Below are 21,502 nucleotides of genomic sequence, written 5' to 3'. Positions count from 1 at the left end.
GGTTGACCATTTCATTTTAGACTACCTATTTCCAATAAATGTGCCTTCTGGGAAGCCCAAAGTATGGCAGGAACTAGAACAATTGTTTTCAAAGACTGTTGCTGTGAATTGCAGCAAGGGTTTTGCAGAAGCAGAATGACCACAAAAAAAAAAAAAAAAAAAAAGGCACCCGACCTTGTGCTGAGCTGTTAATTGGATAGTGCAGGCGCTTAGGTGCACTGAATAAAGGGTCTCTGAAGTCCCCACGGCCACAGAAGAGCAAGGCTCTACTCCCCCACCCCCAAACCCCGGCTTTAGGCAGGAAGAATTCTGAGTTTGGAGCTCTGACCTTGTAAAGCTCCCCCAGCGAGGAAAATTTCCAAAGGTAAAATCACACAGTGGAAATCACTGACTTTATATGAGATACATTTATGGTCCCAGTACCATGCTTGATGTAATGTCTGGTATACATAAATATTCAGTAATTCTTAGCTTTATTACCACAAAGACTGAATGTTTCTTATACCTACATGGGAAGACTATGGTTCCAGAGATGGACAGCTCAGGAGAACCTGAGTTCTGCTCCCTGGTACTCACTGGGGTGCATAACTGTGACCTGAGTGCTGGGAGGCAGAGACAAGAACAGTTCTGGGCCTCACTAGGCTGGCCAGCCTCGTTCAATCTATGAGCTCCAGATTCAGTGAGTGTGATGGTTTGGATATGCTTGGTCCAGGGAGTGGCACTGTTAGAAGGTGTGGCCTTGTTGGAGTAGGTGTGTCACTGTGGTGTGGGCTTTAATATCCTAGTGCTGGCTGCCTGGAAGTCAATATCCTGCTAGCAGCCTTCAGATGAAGATGTAAAACTCTCCGCTCCCCCTGTACCATGCCTGCCGGGATGCTGCCATGCTCCCGCCTTGATGATAATGGACTGAACCTTTGAACCTGTAATCCAGCCTCAATTAAATGTTGTCCTTTAAGAGTTGCCTGGGTCATGGTGTCTGCTCAGAACAGTAAAACCCTAAGACAGTGAAAGAATGATTGAGGAAGACACTGCACACTGACCTCTAGGCCTCCACACTCCCATCTGCAAACCCATGTGTATACGCATATACATAAATAAAACGAAAACATCATGAACCAAGTGGGTGATATCTTTAATATTTTAAGGATAGCTATTACATGAGACTTGTAAAATAAAACTAAAAAGACTTCTGATAGTAGGCTAAAATTACAAATAATTCAAAAATTCCAGTAAACCTATATGGAAAACCTTTTTGTATTTTGTTTCAATGGTGTATACTATTAAAAAGATACGACACAAGATGGAGTTCAGTGTAAAGGGCTATTACCAGAATGTGTGAGGCCCTGGGTTCCACCCTTAGTACCACGAGAGTAAGTGAGCAGACAAACACAACTTTGTACCACTTTTACCTTCTGTAATATTACTCCTTCCACACTTCAGCTGCTACTTCAAACCAATCACAGCCTCTTTTATTAAAGGTTAGAGAGATGGCTCAGTTGTTAATAGCACTGGCTGTTCTTGTAGAAGACCAGGGTTCAGTTCCCAGCACCCACAGGGTGGCTCACAACTGTCTGTTAGTTCCAGTTCCAGGGGATCCAGCATTCTCTCTGGGTTCCTCGGGCACCAGGCATGTGCATGATGCACACACACACACACACACACACACACACACACACACACACACACACTCACACACGAAATAATAAGTCTTTCTAAAACATATCTATTTGTTTTAACATGTACACTTCACAATACACAAACTAAGACTATAAAATGTGTCAGTGTAACTTAATTATGTGACAAGTTGACTCGTAATCATTTTCAGCTTGCCGTCATCACTAGTCTTTCTCAAACTGCTAGATATGGTAGCTAAAGAAAGAGAACACGGGTTGGGGATTTAGCTCAGTGGTAGAGCGCTTGCCTAGGAAGCGCAAGGCCCTGGGTTCGGTCCCCAGCTCCAAAAAAAAAAAAAGAACCAAAAAAAGAGAAAGAGAACACACAGACTGCATGTGGCACCGGCTCACTATGTGCTCGTTGAGTAAGTAAGGAATCCTGGAGATGGCCCACCTAACCTAGCAGCCCTCACAAATGAGTGTCCCCAAATCTAACTGTCTTGCTTTTACCCTGTTTCTGGAGGAAATGTGGTTCTGTGTCAGAGCTGAATTACTTAGTAAACCTCACCTTCTTTCTATATCCTATATATACCCTGGACATATCATTCACTTAGGAGCCGGAAAGTGAAATGAGTGTTTGTTTTTTGTTTTTTTTTCAGTATTTGCCGTGTAACACATGTGTGGCTTCCTTTCCGTGCACAGCCGCGGTCTAATCCATTTGTGATTATGCTTGCTGTAATGCTGACTCCACTCTATCTTCAGACAATCAATCAAAGGTCTCATCATATGGGCCTGAAGAGCCTAACTGTGCCATGACAATTTTATTCAAAGCCTCGACTTAAAAAAACTATTAAAGGTATAGAAATGTTTGTTGGAGAGGAACAAGAGAGAAATAGAAAGTAAAAGCACTAACCCTTGCTAAGTCCTCGTCCTTATCTGTGCGGGCCGATTATGCTGTCATACGTCCTTCCTTCCAGACGTTTTTTCTGCCATTATGCATACACAGTGTTTTATCTATATTTTGTGAAGTTAAAAAAATACAATAAAGAAGTTATCTCTTTTTAAAAAAAGATCAAAATATTTTCCCTCAGTATGTACAAATTCAATCCACTGGAGTACAAGTAACTTAATACCCTGTTGCCATTTCTCTATAATTAACTACACAAAAGATAAAACAATTTTGGGCAATGAACTATGCATCATCTTAATGCAAATTCAGATATGCTTTACATCTAAGTGATCTTCAAACTGTAGCTCATAAGTGCTCTTGCCACCCAGCAGTCACCAAGTTAGGCACCGCACACACGCACGCACAACAAAGCTTTTGTAAGGTGAATCATTTTTATGATGAAAATAGTTGTTTCTCACTGAAAATTTACTCTTTAGAAATTGGAATAATCATGGTAATAAGATAAAACAAGGGGTTTTATGCCTCAAAGTATTCTTCATGGCAATATTTACCACAATTCTTCTAAAAGCAGGAGAGTTCCACAGAAAGCCAAAAAATGGCAAATGACTTCAAATGAGCAAAGCATGACAATATGAAGAAGATACATTTAACAGAACAAGGGAGAATTTTCTTTTTAAATATATGTTCTGTTGAAATGCTGATATGCAAAGAAATAACTTTTGGCCCACAGTCAAACTTTAAATTCCCAATTAATTAAAATTTGAAGTGCTGACTTTATTGTTGAAAGACACATTAAACTTGATTTCAGAATCAGACTTGACCATTTGATTTCTGTACAAATGACTGAATATATAAAGTACCAAATATAAGCAGTAGTGTAGCAAGAAAATAACTGGCAGAATAATTATTCAGCCAGTACCGATAGTTAAAACTTCCAAAGGTTTTTTTCTATGCACAACAAGGGCGGAAATGTTGCCAGAGGTTCGTCTCGGTGGCTACTGCTATACTTCTTTCTTCCTCAGGATGAGAGGACCCACGTTATCGCCTGTCAACTCATTGTGCTTATTGTGGGACCCGTCACAGGCAGGGAACTGAAAGGAAGAAGAATTGCAAATGTTACTTTACAGCAGGATTCATGAACCAGAGACGTCTGTGAAAAGCTCATGGGGCCAGTGTGCCTCTCACTACCACACAAGTTCATCAGAGAGCTTCCTGACAGACCACACCCACTGTCCCATGCCGCAGGCAATGTGAGGAAAACTGGAAAATCCGTCCCAGCTCTCGGGAGGCAGAGGCAGAGTGTGAGGCTAGCCTGGTCTACACAGCGATCCTTCTCAGTGACTATTAAACTTTAAAAAGGGCTCAAAATACGCTTTTAATTTCTATGAAGCTCTACATTTGAGCTAATTTCTCATTTAAATAAAAAAATGTACATGCGAAGTCAACCTTACAATGTTATAAAACTCATACTGTAAAGTTTGTGAGATATTAAAAGGTGTGCTGTAAATGCTCGATCTGTCTGATGATAGTTATAATCAGTATCTTATTATAGGTTTTCCAATGAATTTATTATAGCATTCATTTTTTCCCTAAGATTTATTTATTTGTTTTATATAAGTACACTGTCACTGTCTTCAGAAGAGGGCATCAGATTCCAATACAGACAGTTGTGAGCCACCATGTGGTTTCTGGGAATTGAACTCAGGACCTCTGGAAGAGCAGGTGGTGTTCTTAACCACTGAGCCATCTCTCTAGCTCCATGGCATTCATTTTTTAAAAGTAAAACTGCAATCCTATTGCAATACGTTTTTCTTGTATTAAAGCAGGACCTCAGGTGCCTTACATGCCTGGGTGCCTGTGCATAGGGTATGCGTGTTTACCCAAGGGGTTCATACGGAGGCCAGGGTGACACAGCCATGTCTTCTTCAGCTGCTTTTCCACCTTAGTTTTTGAGAGAGGACCTCTCATTGAACCTGCGATGTCACTGCTGGTTGGCCAGGGCCTCCTCTACCCCCACACACTCTCACCCCTCATCCACAGGAGCACACCACCATGCTGGGCTATTATGGGGATTCTGAGACCAGAACTCAGGTCCTTACAACTCAATCTTCCCAGTAAACGGATCTTTAAAAGTGTGATTTATATTGACTCCCCAATATCCCATCAGTTGCGGTTTCACTGAGGCCTATTACACTGTTTGTAAAATTTCCCTGTTACAAAGAATGTAACAAAAACATCATACTTAAATAACTGTCAAACACAAGAAAACAGATTTTATCAGCTGGAGTATTTACCACTCCCAGTTCACTTCCCCCATTAAAACATATGTTATTATGGCTCCATTTACTACCTTGTTCTACGTAAGGTATTTTATATGTAGCCTTTCACTAAGTCTTCAAAACATCCGCTACACCTGTGGAGAAGGCTGACAAACAAAACAAACAGCAAAAAGACTCCCCAAACCAGAGATCAGTGTGAGACAGGAGACCCTGTGTGTGAGAGAAAGGAGGGAAGAAGGGAGGGGGATAGCAGACATACAGAGAGAGCAAGAGAGAGAGAGAGAGAGCTGGCGACCCGCCTAACCTGCCCACGTGACAGACTGCCATCAGATCTCAGTAATTATTTACACATCAGAGTATAGGCCCCTGTCATTAAATCTTAAATTCCCCCTCCCTCCCTCCCTCTCACCCACAGCCTCGCTCTGTGTCTCTGTCACCCACACGCACACACATGTGCACACACGCACGCACACTATGTAAATACACTGCTCTGGACAAACGCTAACAGCATGAGGGCAGCAGAGCTCAATGGTCGCTGCTCTCTACTGCAGGCGCTACCCAGTAAAAAAGGGCAGACTTCACCGTGGGGCTATCAGCTTTGAATACCAAACAGCACGGAACAATTCCTAAGCTCACACAATTTCAAAATTGGGGCTTGAAGGGGCAAAATCGTCCTAACCCCACACAATTTATCCTGTGTATAAGTGGGTATCTTACCGTCTTGGAGCGCCAACACCTACAATAAGCTGCTTTCGTAAGATTCAGGTCTTCAATGTTTATTTCGTTCACCACTTTGGGATTTTCTTTCTGTATCTTAAGGTTAATCAAGCTATCCTTCTGTTGCTTCTTCTTCGGGAAGAATGGACGAACTGCAAGGTAGCCGAGGAGTGCAAGTACACCAAGGAAGGGCAGTAAGCGGAGCCATTCTGCAACTGAACACAGCACGGTGTCAGAATGCACAGTGCTCACACAGCCTGTGCAGCTCGCCAGTGCGCCCTTCCTGTGCTTCTCACAACCTCACTCCTGTGGGTAAACTGTATACAGGGCAGACCCAGCCCAACTCCGATTATCTAATTTTATCTGTAGGCTAACTCCATTTGTGAAACTGAAGTTTTTGGAAACAAATATTACTTTAACTATCCTATCTCCTTAAATATTTGTGCTTGTACTTACTTTTATCTGGAATTATCATCAACATAATTACGAACAAAAATGTCTTATTAAATTTCACTCGTTCCTTCTTAATGCCATATCTAAAACCATATAATGGAATTTCCATAAAAATTTTACTACTGATTTATAATTTCAGACAAAACAAAGCCACAAATGTTTAAACTTACTTTTCTTTATTGAAAATATATTCTTCTCCCATACAATAAGTCCTGATCAAACAACTTACCTTTTATTAAAACAGAGACTGAAGGAACACCCATTCAGAGCCTGCCCCACATGTGGCCCATACATATAGAGCCACCCAATTAGACAAGATGGATGAAGCAAAGAAGTGCAGACCGACAGGAGCCGGATGTAGATCGAACCTGAGAGACACAGCCAGAATACAGCAAATACAGAGTACCAGCAGCAAACCACTTAACTGAAACGGGACCCCCGTTGAAGGAATCAGAGAATTTTTGAGACTCCATATGTTGAAAACCCATTCAGGGACTAAGCCACTTAAAAGACTATGGACTGACCCTGGACTCTGACCTCATAGGTAGCAATGAATATCCTAAGCACCAGTGGAAGGAGAAGCCTGGGTCCTGCTAGAGTGAACCCCCAGTGAACTAGACTGTCGGGGGAGGGCGGCTTGGGGAGGAACACCCATAAGGAAGGGGGGGGGGGAAGGGGATGTTTGCCAAATGTACATAAACAATGCTAAAAAAAAATAAACGGCTCCTAGGAATGTGCTGAGCTTACAGGTTACATGCCCCAGGTATCTTACGTGGAACTGGAGATTGAAACACAATCGTCCCTGCTTGTGCTTTTACATCTCCACAACCCAAAACAGACACTTTAGAGGCTGGGACAATATAGCATTTATTTCTGTTATCTAAGTGCTATGTTGTGTGGCTGACTATTCAACCTAGGAAAGGATAGCTTCAAAGGATTGAGTATCCTTTTTACAAGAACACTATTATTTTGATGAAAAACATATTGGGAGTTCTGATGGAGAAGTCTTAAACCTGCTGAAAAAACAAAAGCAAGTACAACAGACCTAGCAGGGGTGATTCAGAACTTTCTTTCTTAATCCTTCTCTTTGGTTCATATTTCCTCCTCTGTTGTCATGGGCAAAACACACATTTGAACACATCTTCTGCTCACTATGTAATTTTAGGAAGGCTACATAATCTGACTTTTTTTTTTTTTTTATCAGTAAAAATAACAACATGTAGTCTATTGGAGAATAGACCAGAACATGTATCTAAAATTCCTGGCTTGATAGGTTAGTCAAATAAAAAAAAAAAAAAAAAAAAAACTTACCTTTTAAGTAAAACAGACGATCCTTTAAAAAAGGACTATTTTAGTTGAAACATTCAGACATTGAATGTTCCCACTTTAAGTTGCTTATTAAATACCGTTCAGAGTATCCAGTCAGTCTTTTGAGCACATGAAGTACAAACAATGCTAATAAACGGCTCTCGAATGTCTGAGTGCTCCCAGGTATCTCTGGGCACCAGCTGACTGCCTGACACCCTGCTAGGCACTACCGCTGGGCTATGTGCCAAAGGATGCTAAGAAATACTCATGAGAGGCGATGGACTGCGCTTCAGAATGCGACTGAACGAACTCATCTAACCCTGCTAGCTTTGAGACCTGCATGTTATCACATTACATAGGATAAAATGTACTCTAAGCAGGGCTAAGCTTCAGCCTAAATCCAAAGCCTGTTCTACAGCACTACGTGTGACATCCACAGATCTGAAATGAAATGTTTGTCTCTTAGTGAACTGTTCTAAGGAGATGCTACGGCCTACCCATTCAAACCCACTGGCTTGCGAATACTCTTCAAGCTTGTAGCTCAGAGGTAGTGTACCTACCAAAATGCAAACAAAAGCGTTTGACCCAACAGGGCCAGAGACAGAAATGAAGTAACTTACTATGTAAGCGAAAATTGCCCAATATAGAAAAATATTAAGTATTACTCAATATAGTATTTGAAAACCACTAGAGAGACGTGGAGGCACCCCCCCTAAAATCCCAGCTCTTGGTATTTCTGTGGTATATGTGTAAGTTGTGCACGAAAAGCCAAACTAAGAAACTGGATGTCTTCCTCTATTGCTCTGACTTCTTGCCTTGAGACAGGTCTCTCACGGAACTGGAAACTCACTTTTCTGCTAGGTTGACTGACTGGCAAGCCCTCGGGATCCGCCTGTCTCTGACCCTCACACTAAGGCTCTTCAGGTGGATGTTGGGCCTCTGGTTCTCACACTTGCACCCAGCCACCTGCTCCTAAACAATGCATATCCTTAAATATGTATTATTTATTTTTATTAGTATTGTTATTGTTTTGTAAGGTAGCCTGACCAGGTTCAAATGCCTCTACCTTCTGCTGACAGGATCACAGGTGTACACCACCAAGCTGACTTACGCAGCACTAGACACTGAATGCCTGTCAGGCACTTTGTAAACTGAGCTATATTTCCAGTCCTTCGAAACTGACTTTATGAAGAATTAATTCCTTGGTAATCTACTGCTCGATAATAATATGAGTTATTGTTAACTCCTATGACAAAAGTAGCAACATATAAAACCACTGAGTACACGTTTGAGGTTGTTTTAAGTCAAATTTTTTAAAAGTGAAATCAATACAATCTATAAAGCTCAATTTAAATTGCGTTAAGTATATTGAATATGACAGTCTTTGTTTCATTTTCCAAAAAATTTTGAGACAGGGTTTCTCTGTGTAGTCCTAGACCAGGCTCTGTAGACCAGGCTAGCTACTACCTCAGAGATTCAATGGCCTCTGCTTCCCGAGTGCTGGGAGTAAAGGCTTGGGCCACCACAACCTGGCTAATGATTTTTCTTAAAGAATATAAAATAAGGGCTGGAGAGATGGCTCAGTGGTTAAGAGCACTGACAGCTCTTCCAGACGTCCTGAGTTCAATTCCCACCACCTACATGGTGGGTCACAATCATCTGTAATGGGATCTGATGCCCTCCTCTGGTGTGTCTGAAGACAGCTACAGTGTACTCATATGCATAAAATAAATCTTTAAAAAAAAGAATATAAAGTAAAAAGATTCAACTAAAGAACCTTGAAAGATAAGCTGCTGGCCCTGCATATTTTTATATAGACTAGTTACTCTGGGGGTGGACAGAGCATTACTAATTACAAACAGTGCACAAACTAACTTGGAGAAATGTACTCCTTATAATGCATATTTTAAATTTTATTGTTTTAGAATTGTAAAACATGGATTACATGAAAATTTAATTTAGAAAAAATAAAGTTATTCAAAGATTATACTAGTAAGAATTGGTAACACTTTGTTATATTTCTATCTTTATTACCTATATAGTCTATATCCTATATTATAATATGTAAGATTATTTTTATCATTTTTGCAACTCCATAATAACATTTGGAAAAGTTTTTATTAAAAAATTAAAGAAAAAATTACACGTATGACTGTTTTGTTTACCACCCACGTCTGGTGCCTATAGAAGGCAAAAGAGGGTGCAGATCTCAAGTCACAGATGGTTGTGAGCCCCCGTGTGGGAATCAAACCTGAGTCCTCTGGAAGAGCAACCAGAGGTCTCAACTGTCGAGTCTTCTCTCCGAGCCCCGGAAACATGAGTTTTCATGGCTTCTTTCAAACTCCCAAGTGTCCCACATACAATAAAAGTCTACAAGAGCATGAGGTCACCATGGTCAAATGTCTGCGTCACCACTGTATTCTCAGTGCCTAAACAGTGCTTGGCTCAATCTGCTAATTTACTTTTTACTAAGACGTACATAATTTATACTTTAATTTCTTTAGCATTGTATTTAAGGTTCAGAACAATGAGTTTTGAAATTATATGGATCTGAGAACATCACCTAAAACAAAGTATGCTGTTTCTTCTTCTACAGGTAACTTCTACTATTCCTGAACATTTGCTTTTAGATCTTCCAACTGTCCCTTCCTCATTTATTATTATTATTATTATTATTATTATTATTATTATTATTATTATTATTTATGATGTCTGGGAATTTGCCACCAGACACATGTAGTCAGGGAACAGGCTGTTCAGACTTAGTTCTCTTCTTCCACTGTGAAATAAGCAGGTCTAATTCAGGCTGTCAGGTCTGTACAGCAAGTGTTTTTACCCTGTGAGCCATTTCACCAGTCCCCTTCTGGTTTAGGTCACTGATTTAAGGGCAGAGGGCTTAGGGGATGGCTCAGTCTGTTAAAATGCCTGCCCTATAATCGTGAAAACCCAGGTCCAATCCCCAGAACCCACATTAAAAAGCCAGGCATGGTGGCACCTACTTGTAATTAGGCAGACAAGAGAGTCCCCGAGGCCCAGTGGCCAGTCAGTCTAGCCTAAGTGGTGAGTTCCAGACCAGTGAGACAGTGTCTCGGAGTAGGCAGACCGCATTCTGAGGATGACACTCAAGCTTGCTGTCCGGCCTCTACACACATGTGCATACTGTGCATCAGCACACATCCATGTGAGCATGCATACACATGCATAAAAAATGTTAGAGCATACTGGAGGCTTCCAAATAAAATCTCATGAATTTCCTCCTCGTGAATCAAGACGTTTCCATTTTTCCCTGTGTAAGTAGTACCCAGTTTGTGGAGAAACTGTGTAGTATAGAAACAGTAGCTGCTTGCTCTTTCTACACATGAGGTGCACAGTGCAGTGCCTGGGGCAGAACAGGAATACAGCAAACAACTTAAGCACTGTTTATCTTTAGTCTAAGTCCAGGTTTCATTTGTCTGTAAAACAGAAATAACAGCCATTCGTTCCTTCAGTCAACACTAGTTACTAAGTACCCTATATTATAGTGACTGCATTAGGAATGGATGCTGCTCACTGATGGAGACTGAGGGGAGAGGGCAGACAATAAGGAAGCAAAACACAAATCATAGTCACAGCTGTGCTACGCAAGAGCCATGAAGCAAACAAACAAGGTGACGTAAAATTAACGAAGCAAACCAAGGGAGCGCACAAACAGCCTGGCAGCATGGTAGCGAGTCGACTGCAACTGTAGCTAAGAGTCAGGAAGGGCTTCTGAAAGAAAGAAGCTAGGCAGGAACCTGCCGTTCGAAGCCAGTCAGAGTCACGTCTTCAAGACACAGAACACGGTAAAACCTCCCAGGCTGCCTGTCATTCAGCGAGAACTGCACAGCACTACTGAAAGGCTCTACCATGACGCTCCAGATGTGTAAATGACCATCGCCTCTCCCAGACTCCACACCCCGTCCTTTACTATTCTTACATAAACCAAACGCTACAACAAATCCTAGTTAAATTGAGTTGATTCTTCATCAAACTGACATTTAGATGGTTCCCATTGGGTCTGTTTACCTTCTCCCACAGCTTACAAAATTAAGATAGAGAAAGGCTTTAAGATGGTTCAGAGATACGCTTCTAGAAATTACTTCTAAAACTAACACAGCCCTCGTTAACGCGTTAGTGAAATGATCTATTTTGACGATACCTAATCTACAGACAAACTGCCGCAGAAGAGAACAGAATAGACATACAGAAAAGGACACAATGCTGTAAACCACGGACAACCGTCTGGCAGCCCTGTAGAAGGGAAGTGATAATGCACTGCCAAGATGAACAAAAACTGCAGCCGGGACACTTGTACCGACCTTTCTAAGTGAGGGGCCAGAGAACAGTTCACAGACAGCAAAGGGAGGCACTGCTTCCCCAGGCAGAGCTAACAGCAGGCCAGGCGCACACCGGCCACTTAGAGTGCCTGGGAAACTCAGTGCTGTGGTATCCTCGGAAGACAGAGGAAGACGAATTAAAGAAGTGAGCAGGTGTCACGTGGTGAGAAACTGATATGGTATAGCTAAGCAGGAAACTGCCCTGGGCATGACAGGGAACACTGAGGTATGTGACTGCACTTAGAGAATTACCTATCTACTAAGTCAAGCTAGACTCTGTGGAGGAGGGCTTAGAGGAGGGCCATGAGTTAGAGCAAGAAGGGCAAGAATCCTACGAGAGATGTGATAAACCCGGTGTGGTGGTGCAGGCTCATAACCCAGAATGTGGCGGCCTGAGGTGGGATCTGCCCAGCATATGCTACAGATTATGTCTCAAAACAATAAAAAAAAAAATCTACAAAACTAGTCCAGAAGAAATTAATCCCCCATGGATCTAAAGTAACAGGTTGTTAAGATAGAGAAAGGGAAAATTGTGAGAAATCATCTGTATCGAAGTTCTGTAAACTTGATAAACAGCCCGTGGTCATTTTCTGAGGTCTCTGAATAACTCCCAATTTCTTTTAAAAACACTGTGGTCCAACTGACCCAGGGACTGACTGTGTAGTCCAGGCTGCTGTCAAGGCCTTCGTGCCTCAGTCCCGAGTGGCTGCTGTGACACAGGCAGGCACCGCACCTCACTCATTCTCTGGGAATGTAACAGTAGGAATGTAGTAGGTTAGAGAGTGAGGTCAAGAGCTGTTGGTGGTTGATTAGTTACTGAACAGGCTGTTAAGAAGGGAGGATTTTTCTTCATTTTAGACTCCTGGTTTTACTTTATATATGGAAGGAAGACTCTGGTTCGTGAAGTAATCCATCTCCCCCAGGAGAAAGGATAGAAGAGCAGCTGAGTCGAGAGCCGGTCAGCAGTTACAGAATGTGGCAGAGACCAGCCCCGACAAGAGCGCTGGTCAGACTGTACCAATGCACAGCACAGGCTTCCTCTGACGGGGGCTGAATGCAAGGGGCTGTGCAGGGCAGAAATAGCCAGTTCTGTTTCACCCATCCCACATGGACAAGGATGCGAAAAAGGCATCTGTCACTCAGAAATCCCATAGTGAAGTGCTCTCTACAGAGGAGACTTTGTTTCTTCTGTGGGTTGGAGACACCTTTGTAAGAGAGATCACGGGTTAGGAAACACGCCAGGATTGAAGACGGAAGTCTAAAGTGAGGTGAGAGAGTGCATTTCGACTATAACCAAGTTATCCTCCCAGACAGAACTGGCTGACAAGCAGCACTCGGTCTATTAAAAACAAACAAGCAAGCAAACAAACAGGGAACATTTTGCTTTGTACTTTAGTGTAAAATGGTTGAATTTTCTTAAAAGTTTTTTCTTAGTTAAAAGAACTTAGACGATTTTTTTTGTTTCTAATTTAAGGCAAGGAAAAATTACCTGTTTTTTCTTTTAAAGATTTATTTATTTATTATATATAAGTACACTCTGTCTTCAGACACACCAGAAGAGGGCATCAGATCTCATTACACATGGTTGTGAGCCACCATGTAATTGGTGGGATTTGAACTCAGGACCTCTGGAAGAACAGTCAGTGCTCTTAACTACTGAGCCATCTCTCCAGCACCAAATTACCTTTTTTCTAATTAGGAAAGTACTCAGAACATACTTAAGACTGTTACTGAGCAGGAACCTAAAAGTTATATGACTTTTATAACCAGCAATTATGGTAACTAGTAAGATTAAGAACTGACATCAGAGAAACAAAATAAAGTAGGAAATAAACATGGGAAACAAGTAATATTACATCAAGAAAGAAAGGAAGGAAGGAAGGAAGGAAGGAAGGAAGGAAGGAAGGAACAAACAAACAGGGTCAAAGTAGCTTCTTGAGGAAAAAGAATTAGGTTTACTCTGATGGTGCTGATCACAGTACAGAAAAACTACTCTTTGTAGTGCTGGAGTTTGAACTCTAGAGCTCACACACAGTAAGCACATACTCTATCACTGAGTTCTACTCTCAACCCTAACCAACCACTATAAAGCCATTTCAAGTATAGAGTACACACGGATCTCAGGAAGGAATATATGCGTGTGTGTGTTTGGGTATATATATGTGTATATGCGGTAAGGGCAGCTTTATATCTCAGGCCGGCCTTGAACTTCTAATCCTCCTGTCTGTACAGTGGGGATGCTAAGACCACAGGCATGTGCCACCATGCCGGTTTATGTGGTAGTGAAGATTTAATCAGGGCTTTGTGATAGTAGGCATTACCAACTGAGCTATGCCTCTAGCCCAAGGTCAAATATTCTAAGAAACTAGGACAGGCCCTCTTCACAGCCCCCTCCTCTTCCCCACTGACATCATTATCAAGTTCCTGACTGGATTTACTTTGGGCAATGTGGATGAAATGTATCTGGTTCAGAACTATGACCTGCTAAACCTGGCTAAAACACTTGAGGAGATTAAAAAGGACTTGGAAGTAAAAAGGAACCCCTTGTTCCTGATGCCCAAGCCAGCACCTATCTCTGACCCTTTGACTCCTTCTAGACGCCACACCCCAAAGCCACATCCTTTACAGCCACATCCCAAAGCTCTGTCTCCCTTTAGTCACTTCGAGCTGCCTCAGAAAGTCTGGGCCAGAAGGCTCACAGTACACATTTCCCTTCTGCCTGCCCTCTTCTTGTATCTTCGTCCAGCTATCTGGGAGGTCCTAAGACCGGAACCATGGGGCTGGACTAGCAAACACAACCTTTCCTCAGTACCTTCTACCACCTGTTGTCAAAAGAAAAATGAATGAGTTTTGGACAGCTGATCAGATACGAGTAATGGTGATTTCACTGACAAGCTGTTATAATGGGGACTCGGTAGGTGTTGGTTACTAAATTTTGTTGTCAATGTAATTAAAATTAGTACCTCTAATCCAGATTCTGGTGAATTATCTACTTACTATACACTGTCATCAAGGAGTTCCATAACTGATAGTTCAACCAACAAATTATTTACTATTATTAAAAAGAAAAAAGCAACTAGGACCATTTTTTTTCTTTTCAAGTTTACAAAAAGTTCATAAAAACCCTGATTACTGTTTTCTTTATGAAATTTTTAATGCATTATTTACAGCTAAGACACATCAAAAACATTCTTTTGCTGGGCATGGTGGGCCACGACTTGGGACAAGAAGACAGCTTGTGAATGTGAGAGTTCACAAGCTAGTTCTAAGTCAGTCTAAGCTACAGTGACCATAACAAGAAAGAAAGAGGGCTGGAGAGCCGGCTCGGAGGTTGAAGACCTGGCTGCTCTTCCAGAGGATCTAAATTCAATGCCCAGCACCCACATGGTGGCTCATAACTGTTTGTAATTCCAGTTTCAGGGGATCCAGTACCCTCTTGTGTCCTCCACATACACCAGGCACACATGTGTATATGGTTCACAGATACACATGTGGGCAAAACACTCACACACAAACTCTTTTTAAAGAGAGGGAAGGAGAGAAGAAAAGAAAGAAGGGAAAGGGAAAGACCACAGTGCAGGGTATGACAAAGCTTCCTATTACGCAGACCTAGAACTCAATTCATAGAACCCAGTCTAGTCTTAAAGTACCAACCCTGTCTCAATCTCCCTAGTGCTGGAGGAAAGTTCTTAATATCATCGAATGGCTTAACCGTTATTACTTAAAGCCTCAGATTAGCTATCTCAAGATCAAAGAATCAAAGGGCCAATAAATTTAATTGACTTCCAAAATTGTTTCCCATTCTATGATGAACACAATATCCTAGTACCTGGAAAGTTACATAGCCTATGACAGGTACTCAATAAATGTGATGACTTGAGGAAATTTAAATTTTGAAATAGCTACATGGCAGAAAATGTCTGAGCCCCAAATACTGTCCACAGAGGCTAAGTTAATTCTCTCTCTCTCTCTCTCTCTCTCTCTCTCTCTCTCTCTCTCTCACACACACACACACACACACACACACACACGTGTATAATTTATTTTATTTACATGCGCATTAGTGTTTTGCCTGCCTGCCTGTCTGTCCAATCTTGTCTGTCTGTCCAATCTTGGAGTTAGAGAGTTGTGAGCTGCCATATCTCCAGCCCCCTGCGTTAATTCTTTACACTGGCTTTAAGAGTAATTGGGGCTGGAGATGGCTCAGTGGTTAGAGCACTGATTGCTCTTCCAGAGGTCCTGAGTTCAAATCCCAGTAACCACAAGGTGGCTCACAACCATCTGTAATGAGATCTGATGCTCTCTCCTGGTGTGTCTGAAGACAGCGACAGTGTTCTTATATGTAATAAATTAATAAATATTTAAAAAAAATAGTTGGGCTTACTAGGAAGAAGGAAAATTTATAATCTAAAAATATCTATATACTCCCTCAAATTCTCAAAATGATTTCTAAAGTCATAGTCTTATCTTTTAGAAATTATATACATGTTAATAAAAACAACTATCTTTTATCTTTACTCATGGTTTCTTATTGAGAAAACTTACCTTTATCCCACTTTTTAAAAATTGAGGTATAATTTAGAGTAAAATAAACATATTAAGTAAGCAGTTAGTTCTTTCTTGTGACAAGTACTGGAACCCTTTCAGCCACCAGTAAACTTTTCTGTAAATATTTGTTTACCTAAGGATGTTCTTTTCCAAATCTTTCAAGAATGTTCCTCTACTACGGATTTCTGTAATCAAATGTTCTTTTACTGAACATAAAGCTGTTAAGATTCATCCAGTGAATTGGTGATTCTTTTTTTTTAAGTGCTGACCAATGTACTTCTTTATGAATAAAATTGGTTTTCCTGTTGGTAGGTAGATATCTGGATTGTTTCCAGTTTGAAAGAACATTATAAATAAGAATCATACAAACATACATGAACAAGACCTTATGTGGATGTATGTTTTCAACCTTAGCCTCCTAATTATAGCTTTAAAACTTGTCCCTTTGGGCAAAAGTAATGGAAAGAACTTATCTTGGGCTGGTGTGCTTGTGTTACCCTGAAAAATCCTTTTTTTTTTTGGAGATAAGATTTCTCTCTGTAGTCCTGTCTATCCTGAAACTCACTATATAGACAAGGCTGGCCTTGAACTCAGATCCTTTTGCCTTGGCCTCCCAAGTGCTGGGATCAAAGGTATGTACCACCATACCAGTGAAAAAAGCATTATTAAAGTCTCATGCTTGCTGGTTTTTAAGTTAACCTTTTGTCAAGTTTCAAAGAACTGAACAAATTTTGTTACCAAAATATCCAGGCTAGTTTATGAATCTAGAAATAAACTGTTTTCTGACTTTTGAACAGGAACAGTTTTCTTCCTATATTTTTATTTTTAAAGCTTTGCAAGATGATAGAAAATGGCTTTTAAGATCAGTGTATTATATTTCCAAAGAGCGGAATTATGCCAGTTTACATTAAAGGCATTATCCTTGAGACAGAGAAAGAAAGATGGCTTTGACAGGTCAAAACTGTCAGTATCTAAATCCTGTGTGGTAACTCAGAACTGGCATGTTTTCTAAGAACGCAGACTCATCGTGAGAGAACTGTGGGGTGGGGAGCGAGCTAAATCTAAGTAGGGAAAGAGGTGATATGAACTACAACCTTTTCTGGCTAATTCACACGGAAGAAAATGATGATACTTCTGGTGTTCTAAACATGTAAATAGACTTCTTAAAAGCTGTCTTCTAGGTTTTCATTTCAATGAAAATCTGTATCAAAGATTCTTCAAGTAGAAAGAAAACCAAATATCACACTATTACAATAGACTCTGAGGGGAGACCAGGTGAAAAGTACCTTGAGGGTTTCTGCCAATCCTCTAAAAACAGACTCTATGACTGTTACTGTCATGTTCCAGACAGAATGTGTTCAGAAACCCATTACTGCAAGCAAGCTCATGTTTCTTGGACAAGTCAGCAATTCAGACTATGATACCTAGGTTTGTAGACACTGTGTTGGGGCTACTACTAAACTGCCATACACATTTAACCAGGCCTCTAATAGGGAGGTGAAGGCAGAAGGATCAGGAGTTCGAGACCATCCTCAGCTACAATCTGAAGGCAGCCTGCATTACAGGAGACCCTGACTGAAAACAAAAAGAACATCAGAATGGTTGTTATTTTTAAGAGACAGTGCTAACATTAAATATCTCATACTTTTAAAGAAAAACCTACTGCACACTATTGATTTAGGAAGGGGAAAATTATAGCTGAATTTCCTTAATGTCTTTAATAAGGATTAACAATTTACTGACAGAATAGACCTGAAAGGAAACATGCTTATAAAGTCTTCTAGCCACTGAACACAGTCATACTGTCTAACCTGTTTCAAGAACATTTCATTTGTAAAAAATTGAAACTAACACAAATGCAGTCACAGCTATAACCAACTCATTCAAGATGCCCTTCGGTGGGATGAGAAAAAGTGGTTTCCTTCATTGACTGTCAAAAACCTAATTAATGTATATTAAGATAAACTGACAAAACAGAACACCACAGAATGGCTGTGCCCCTTTGGCTTGGCATTACCAGTTTACTGAATACATTCAAGACTAGACAATTCAAAAGAGAAAAAAACAATTAGTTTATGCCTATCTAACATTAAACTACTACAACTCACTTATTTAAAATAAAAAACTCTGAATTTCAAGCTATAAAGGGATGTGAAGGCAGTGTACAAGATCAGTACTTGTTAGATCAACTGCAGGAGGATTACATTAAAGTAGTGCGGAGGTAAAGAAATGGCGAAGGAGGAAAATCAAGTCTCCACGAAGGGCCTACGACCAAGAGATTGTGATATTTACAGAGAACTGAAGATTTGGATTATTTCACTTTTATGTTACTTCTGGTGTCTACATGTTTCCCTGGTGTGTATTAGTCTGCTATAGTACTTTCTAGTCTATTTCATACACTCTACTGGATCTCCTAACATTTAAACATGTTAAAAGTTTAGCATCTACTTTCAAGCAGAGCAGTTGTCACTGACAAAAAAAAAAAAATGTTTGTTCAAGTCTGTATGATATAAGTGTATCCGTATAAATACATGAGTCCTTTTTGTTTTTACTTTTTATTCCTGAAGGGACTGGCATCAAATGTTTGAGGGGCTCACTCAAGTAAAACCAAATAGCAAACAAAATAATTTCCTTGGAATGGAGCTGACATCTATTTCAAAATACTCCTCATCAATTTGGTATGAATTCCGACTTCTGGTACACAGGGTTATTACTTTATTTTTCTTCCAGATCTTCCAATTATTGTATTTTAACTCAGATGTCTCTAGAATGCCGCAGGCCAATCAAGCCTACTCACTTCAGTTACCTAAATTCATGGTTTTGCATTCGCTGATACGCAGGTTCTGCTGATTTTGTTACATCTCATACAGACTGGACATATGCATTAGAAAATCTTAACCTAATGTTATGCTCCAAACCCAACACAATCTTTCAAGAATTGACTGCATTCTGTCGACTTTTATAGTCAAGATATTTACTACTCAGTTGTGGGAGTCTTTTCATACAGGCCGGACCTTAATTCACAAAATTTCATGTTCCAAAATCATAGCAGCCTTGGAGTACATCTGGCTACTTTTTTCTCCACCTCAACTTGCCCCAGGAACTGTAGTTATGGAGGTGACCTCAAATGCCTCCATGATAGATGACTTCAAGCCTCCAAGTACTGTCGGAAATGGAGGTCGCTGGTGATTTCGTTAATAAATGCATCATACGCGCATGAGGTGAAAGCAGTACTCCCCCACGCGCTGGGCGCCTCAGACAGCAACGACTTAAAGTGCTTTACAGCTGCACGCGGCAGTAAGTGGAGGACCGAGACCCACTACTCCTAACTAAGCACCTTCTCCTGGGCTTTAACCTGCTGGGTCGCCTGGGAAAGGAAGCCTTTCCGAGGCCGCGCCGCGCAGCCGCACATAGGCCGCGGGTCACGTGCTAAGGCCCGGCGCCCCGCCCCGCCCCGCGCCGGAATCTCCGCGGCTCCCCCCACGGGGCGGCGCGCAAGGATGGGACGGCTGCGGGAGGGTTACCTGTGAGGCGGGCGAACCCGGTAATGCTGTCGGGGACCGGGAGCTGCTTGAGGTAGGCGGGCAGCTGCACCTTCACGATGCGGGCCACGCTGTCCAGGACCATCCTGCCGGCGGCGTCCGCTGCCCGGCTGCTGCGCTTGCGTGAGAGCGGAAGCGGCCGGCGGGCTCGCGGGCTCGGGCGGGAGGTGGCCCGCCAGGCCGCGATTGGCGCGCAGCGAGTGACGTGCGCGCTGCGGAGCGGAGCGCGTGCGGAGCCCAGCCTGCCCTCAGCTCTGGTGCGGAGGTGGGCGCCCACTTTAGGCCCTTGACGTCTGCGGAAGCCGGTGGCCGGTAACGCACCGCGCTGGGCTGAGGCGTGTGAGCTTTCTCACCGGAAACCGCCTTTCACAAGTGAATTTTTCCCGGTCCCCTCAGCTCTGCGCGGCCCCTTCCCTCCCCGCTGCGGGCCCCGACCCCGGCGTAGCCGCCTCAGTAAGACCACCCCAATCCTGCGTAGTGGCCATTCCGTGGCCTCACCTTCCCTATAAGCCGGATTTTAATAGAAACCCAAAGCTTACCCATTGGTTTTTTTTTTTTCCTCCACAACTTTAGTCAGTTCTGCTCAAGCATTCTAAGGCGTTTTTTAAAAAATTAGTCTCCCGTGCCCCTTTTCTATAGACAGTCATGTAACCCAGGCTGAGCTGACGTTCAAGAGGCTGATAACTATGAGTATCTTCATCTTCAAAATGATGGGATAACCACGCTTGTCTTGCGGAGTTTCTTTGATACAGGGCTTACTTGTAAAATTGAAAGGTATTTGAGAAGTTTTACTTATCTTGGTTAACTTCTCTTGGCTGAGGTTAGAATAGCACCCACTGTGGGGGTAAGGGCTTCTTTGGACCAAGCAGCCTACTTACTGTTAGTCAGATGAGCAGACTTGAAGATCACTGAGGATGGATCCCCCAGTTCATTTTGCAGCTTACAATACTGGGAACTGAAACTGTAATCTTATTACTGGTCACAAAAGAAAAGGAAAAGAAAAGAAAAAAATGTGTTCTAAGGCACATCTCTGGCCTTGGTGAAAACATGACATTCTAAACTGACCTTAAGCTTGCTATGATGCTGAGGCAGAGGGCTTTCTGGTAAGAATAAAGATAGAACCAGTGTCCCCCTCAAGAGTTCATCCAAATGGGCCTGTCAAGGAAATAGGAAAGTTGTCTACTCAAGACACTTAACATGTCACAACACCATAGTTTAGCCATTGTCCACTGTCACCTCGTGAAATTGTTCACCTGTACAGTGTTCCCTCTGGACACTGCCCACGTTCACCTTTTGTGGGTACCCTACTTTACCATTTAACACACTCTTGTCGTCTTCACTATCCTGTGTCTTGTCTAAATTTTTTCAACAGATCACAAGGACTAGAGCTGAGGGAAGGCCAGAGCAAGTACCTGGTAAAACTCTCCGGAAACTTCACATCAGTGTTCTGTAACATACAGCATTTGGTATGCCCATGTAACATCAAGCTATAATCAGCTTTATTTTTTTAATTGGTATTTTAAAGTTTGAAAAAAGTAAACTGTCCTTTGAACTGTTTAACTCTGACCATTTTTTTTTTCACTGAAACAATAAAAAGTTCATTATCATTTTTAACCAGATAGTCCAAGTACAATCAGAGAATTGAAGAAGGTATTTGGATATAGAACATGCTGGTGAGCCATATGGTATAGCAATATACATGATACCAAAAAGTGATGATTTAAAGGATTAGTGTTTCTATTAGGATTTCCACGTTTCCATTTTGGGAGCTTAGTTT

At 41.7% G+C, this 21,502-nt stretch overlaps 1 protein-coding gene across 1 annotated transcript; it reads right to left on the bottom strand.

Moving 5' to 3' along the window:
• Positions 1-1,111: 1,111 nt before the first annotated feature.
• On the bottom strand, positions 1,112-19,904 carry Cisd2 (CDGSH iron sulfur domain 2). Its single transcript, XM_032897282.1, has 3 exons — positions 19,708-19,904; positions 5,520-5,734; positions 1,112-3,614 (listed from the first exon to the last, which is right to left on the bottom strand). The coding sequence occupies exons 1-3, from the start codon at positions 19,808-19,810 to the stop codon at positions 3,525-3,527; spliced, it is 408 nt and encodes a 135-aa protein (XP_032753173.1). The 5' UTR covers positions 19,811-19,904; the 3' UTR covers positions 1,112-3,524.
• Positions 19,905-21,502: the final 1,598 nt, after the last annotated feature.

The sequence above is a fragment of the Rattus rattus genome, chromosome 3 (genome assembly GCF_011064425.1).
Source record: "Rattus rattus isolate New Zealand chromosome 3, Rrattus_CSIRO_v1, whole genome shotgun sequence".
In the NCBI taxonomy this organism is placed as follows: Eukaryota; Metazoa; Chordata; class Mammalia; order Rodentia; family Muridae; genus Rattus; species Rattus rattus.
The sequence above is the reverse complement of the archived record's forward strand: the minus strand, read 5'-3'. Positions and strand labels throughout refer to the sequence as shown.